Source organism: Pteropus vampyrus, unplaced genomic scaffold (assembly GCF_000151845.1).
Source record: "Pteropus vampyrus isolate Shadow unplaced genomic scaffold, Pvam_2.0 Scaffold46, whole genome shotgun sequence".
NCBI classification, from domain to species: Eukaryota; Metazoa; Chordata; class Mammalia; order Chiroptera; family Pteropodidae; genus Pteropus; species Pteropus vampyrus.
The window spans coordinates 3601765-3606036 of NW_011888827.1; the positions used below are offsets into that span (position 1 = coordinate 3601765).

General features: G+C 45.7%; 1 protein-coding gene across 1 annotated transcript in view; it reads right to left on the minus strand.

The window, feature by feature from the left end:
- Positions 1 to 4272, minus strand: part of SLC18A2 (solute carrier family 18 member A2) — a 42633-nt gene that overhangs the window by 9588 nt on the left and 28773 nt on the right. The window contains exons 10-12 of the mRNA XM_011359308.2: positions 1509 to 1587; positions 1286 to 1337; positions 560 to 623 (exon numbers count right to left, since the gene is read on the minus strand). Of these exons, the coding sequence (XP_011357610.1) occupies positions 560 to 623; positions 1286 to 1337; positions 1509 to 1587 (195 nt within the window). The remainder of the gene's footprint in view (positions 1 to 559; positions 624 to 1285; positions 1338 to 1508; positions 1588 to 4272) is intronic.

Here is a 4272-nt window from a genome sequence, read left to right on the forward strand (position 1 = left end):
TGCGGTAGACTCCGCATTTACTATTATTGTGATCAATCTTTATGTTATAAAAGAGAAAAAATGTATAGTATTTATTCGAAATATTAACAAGATTTTTCCTTACGTTACAAAGACCTGTATCCTCTGCCCATGAAAATGTCTGCAGCACAACAACACACCAGTCCACTTTTTCAGTACTAAACCTCATAAAAAATACACGTGAAGCCTCTGTGCCCCGGCCTCATCTGAAGAAGTCCGTTCGCAGATCTGAGCCCAAAGAGTTGTGAGGGATTTTCTTGTTCGCCCAAGCACAGCACTGGTCTATCAACATGCTTCTGTCAATATCAGCCTTTAAAAAAATCCTAGTTTTCAGGAAACAAATGGCTAGCACATGGAAGCGGAGATCTTTCTGTGGACGATCTATAGGCTGTACTGGGTAGAGATCGGCTGCCCAGAGCCTCCTCTCAAACTTCTAGAAATTTTAGGTGAAATAACTGTGGTCTTCCTGAGTAAGGAACGTCTTTCTTAGTAGTGGGGGAAACAAAAGTTTACATTTAGGCACAAAGTTCTTGTGACTTACCAATTGCGAAACCGACTCCAAAGTTGGGAGCTATGAGTCCATAAATGTTTTTCGCGAAAGGAATCTGTAAGAGGACATAAACACTATACTCTAATAACATGACATCCAACTCTAAATCATCTTGCAAAGTCTTAAACTATGTTTTCTTCAGCCAGGTATGCGTGTTCTATTCTGAAGGAAACAGAGGAGGAGGAAGTTTGGGGAAGAGCTGGACCTCCTCCATCTTTAAAAGTTGAAGCTGAAATGGGTTTCGTGACCACCACGAAAAAACCAGTCAACTGCAGGATGTGAAGGACCAGCCTAGCCCACACTCTACTTCTGACAAGGACCCTGAGGACTCATCTGGAGAAGATGCTGGCCATTGGTAGATGTTTTATTCTAGAAAAACATCTTGCTATCGTTGCAGAGTAGTTGCCCTAAAGTGTTTAAGACGTTACAATGTTTATGATGATAAGGGAAAAATTAAATATAAACTATGTAATAAAACATTCTAAATAACTTCTCACTGACATAAGATAGAAATATATCCCTTGGGAAGTCTTTTCCAAAATTTTTAAAAGGATAAAAAATTAGAAGGAAAAAAATTAGAAAAAAAATGGAAGATGTAATAAAACTCAATATCAACAAAATTCAAACTGCTATAAAATATTTCTTGGTAATTCTTGCCTGAAGCAAACGTTTTATTTACAGACTGTTTCCACTTGCTAAATGTCATCTTTTACTCACACATAAAATGCTGATTCCGACAATTATCATCCCCAGAAGAGCACAAAGCCACCTATCAAAAAACAAAAAAGCACCATCAATAAACGGCTGTTCTTTTTTCCCAGTCCAAATTTTCCATGGAAAGCATAACAGTGACTTGTCACTGCCAGGGTAGAAACACAGAATTTTTTTGGAAGAATGGCATTATTCTAACAGAGTGAACATTGTTCTCATTTTATCTTACCTCCCCATCTTGTGTGCGAGGATCCCAAAAATATTGGTTCCAATGAGATAAGAGATGCTGGCTGGCAAGAAAGCAACGCCTGTAAATTTATGAAAAGGACACCTTATCAGGACTGATACCAGTCAAATGTTAGAAAAACTAATAATTGTAGACACCGCAAGGGTGATTAGAGCGGATGAAATGAAGCCCTGTGGCCTGCTAATATCCGGTGGCTGCCGGCTCCAGGCTGGACCCCACACAGCTCAGCCGACCACGTGAAGCCGCAGACACTCCAGAAATGAAATTCATCTCTCTATCAGCTGCTTCATCGCCCCTCCGTCTCTGCCTGGTGGCGAGCTTTAAATAGGGACCAGCACGAGCAGCTCCCGACTACTGGGGCGGGGCACCTGCCGTCCCACGCCCGTGAGCAGTGGTGGCATCTGTGCCTGTCCTCTCCCCTTTGTTATTCTGTACTACAGAAGAAAACAGGCATGAAAAGTATCAGGAAACATTAAGATAAGGCCAAAGGAAAAAAGTTAAAATTGCCCGAAGCTCATCACCCAGATAATCGCCACTGTTATTTTCCCTTGTAAGTTGATGTGCACATAAATGTCTGTGTGCACAAGATTTTTTGTTTTTCCCAAAAAATGGGATTGTACCTACTGTTCTACATCCTGATTTTTTCAATCAGCTTTATTAACATCTTTCTATGTCCCAAAAAGTAAATGTCTATGTGGTCATTTTCTGTGGCTAAGTTATATATGACTGAAATTTTCATGTTCAGGTTTTAATGCTCACCCAGGAGAGGGACCTGGCAAGCCCAGGTCACGTGCAAGCTGATGTCCAGCTGCTGGTGGCAGTGCTTGCCTTGACCGTACCCTCTGCTGTGAACAGAAAGGCCAGGCTTGTATGCCAGAGGATCCGTCCACATCAGCTCTCTTGGTCCCCATCCATTTTTAGGGCAAATGGACAATCTCTAAAACATGGCTTTTCAAACTTAGTGTTCAAAACTCTAGTGTTTTTCTTAAAATCCAATATCCCAGATTTGATTCTGAACTTTGCCCACAAATGGAGAAAGTTGCTTGGTTGTCAATCATCTGACTGCATATCGGACATGCAGGGGAGAGACCAGGTGGTGAGCAGGTGCCCACTGCGCTCAGTGCACAGGGCCCGGGGATCTTTCCTTCCCAGGCAGCTCACCAACACACATCTTGCCTCTTCCAGGATACACCAGCCTCTCGCTGTGCCTCCGGAAGCTAATGCAAACCACCGAACCTCCAGAAAGGTGGAGGAACATTAAGTCCCAGCACAGACGGGACTTCAAAATGATGGGTTCTAGGAGCGCTTAGCAAAAGACATCATGGGTCACCCAGGCAGCTCACAAGATTGTTCTGCTTTGACTTCAAATTTTACGGTCTTTCTCCAGAAAGGATGGGAGAAGCTTGAGGGCAGACCAGCCTCCCTTTGCACAATGGTTTGGGAAGGGCTCATGAAGACCCTGGACAGACAGACAGGAGGGGATGAGAGGCTGGGGCCTCGGGGGAAGGGCTGCACCCCCTCTTGGCACTGCGTCCTCACCTCAGGGGAACTTCGGTCCTCGTGCTGTGTCACCTGGGGTGCCCTTCTCACCAGAGACCACATGAGGTGAGGTGTCTGCCCTCACGTTGGACATGATGCCACAAACGGGTACAGAAAAGCGATTCTCTTAAACCCAAGTCCATCCCTGAGGTGAGGAGGGGCCGTCTCACTGGGAGCAGTGTGAACATGTGGCCTGGGTGATAAGCCCCATCAGAGGCTCCCCTGACAAAATCTAGGTGGCCAGTGGCCTGCTGATTAGTCCAGATGGCCCAGGGCCTCTGACCGACTGTAAAGACTTTATAAAGAAAGCTTCAGGCTGTGTCTGGGGAGGAAGAGGACAACGCAGCTTAAGTACCCTGCACAGGGCAGAGACACATTCGATTAGGGTAATAAGTCAGTGAAGCACAAACTTCAGAAACATCAGCAAAGCATCTCAGCCCTGGAGTGCTGCAAAGCCACGCAGGGGTGCCACTCACGGCCACCGACCGCCAAACAGAGGGCAACCCCTGAAAACACCTGGAAGCCCAAACCAGCACAGCACCCAAGAGACAGGAAATCGGGAAGAACGGCTTCCGGTACCAGACACAGACACAGAGTGTCTCCTCATCTTTGGCAAACCCACTATTCGCTAACTCAGGGTCAGCAAAGGTCCCTCCACCAGCAAAGTGGGGCGCTCCCTTTCAGAGCTTCGAGAGTCTGGGTTTCTTTCCTCTGTCATCCCCACTGCCAAGAAGTTCGGAGCTAAGTTTTCTGTCAAAGAATCAGCCTCAGTTTAGCTCCGAGAATCTCTCCTCCATCACTGAATGACTTTTGTTGCCTGGGGCTTATTTTTGCTTTGTTGTGTGACATAATTCACACATTTTTTAGTAGTTTTTAGTATATTCACAGGGTTGTACAACCACCACCACTATTTAATTCCAAAATGCATTCCTCATCCCAAAAAGAAACCTCACACCCATTAGTAGTCCCTCCCCATCTGCCAGCACCCCCTCTAGCCATCTGAGGCTTTTTAATGAAGGATTATTTGATGAAAGAACACAGCGATTCAATGCGCCACCCAGAAGGACTGGTGCTCAGGCCGGGCCGACTACAGGAAGAGTGGGGACAAGTCTGAAGTAGGAGGTAGCGTCTGGCAAGACACCGTTTCTGAGGGCCAAGTGCCTGAGAGAAATTAAGGTCCCCCAAGGAAAGCTGGGGGCACGGAAAA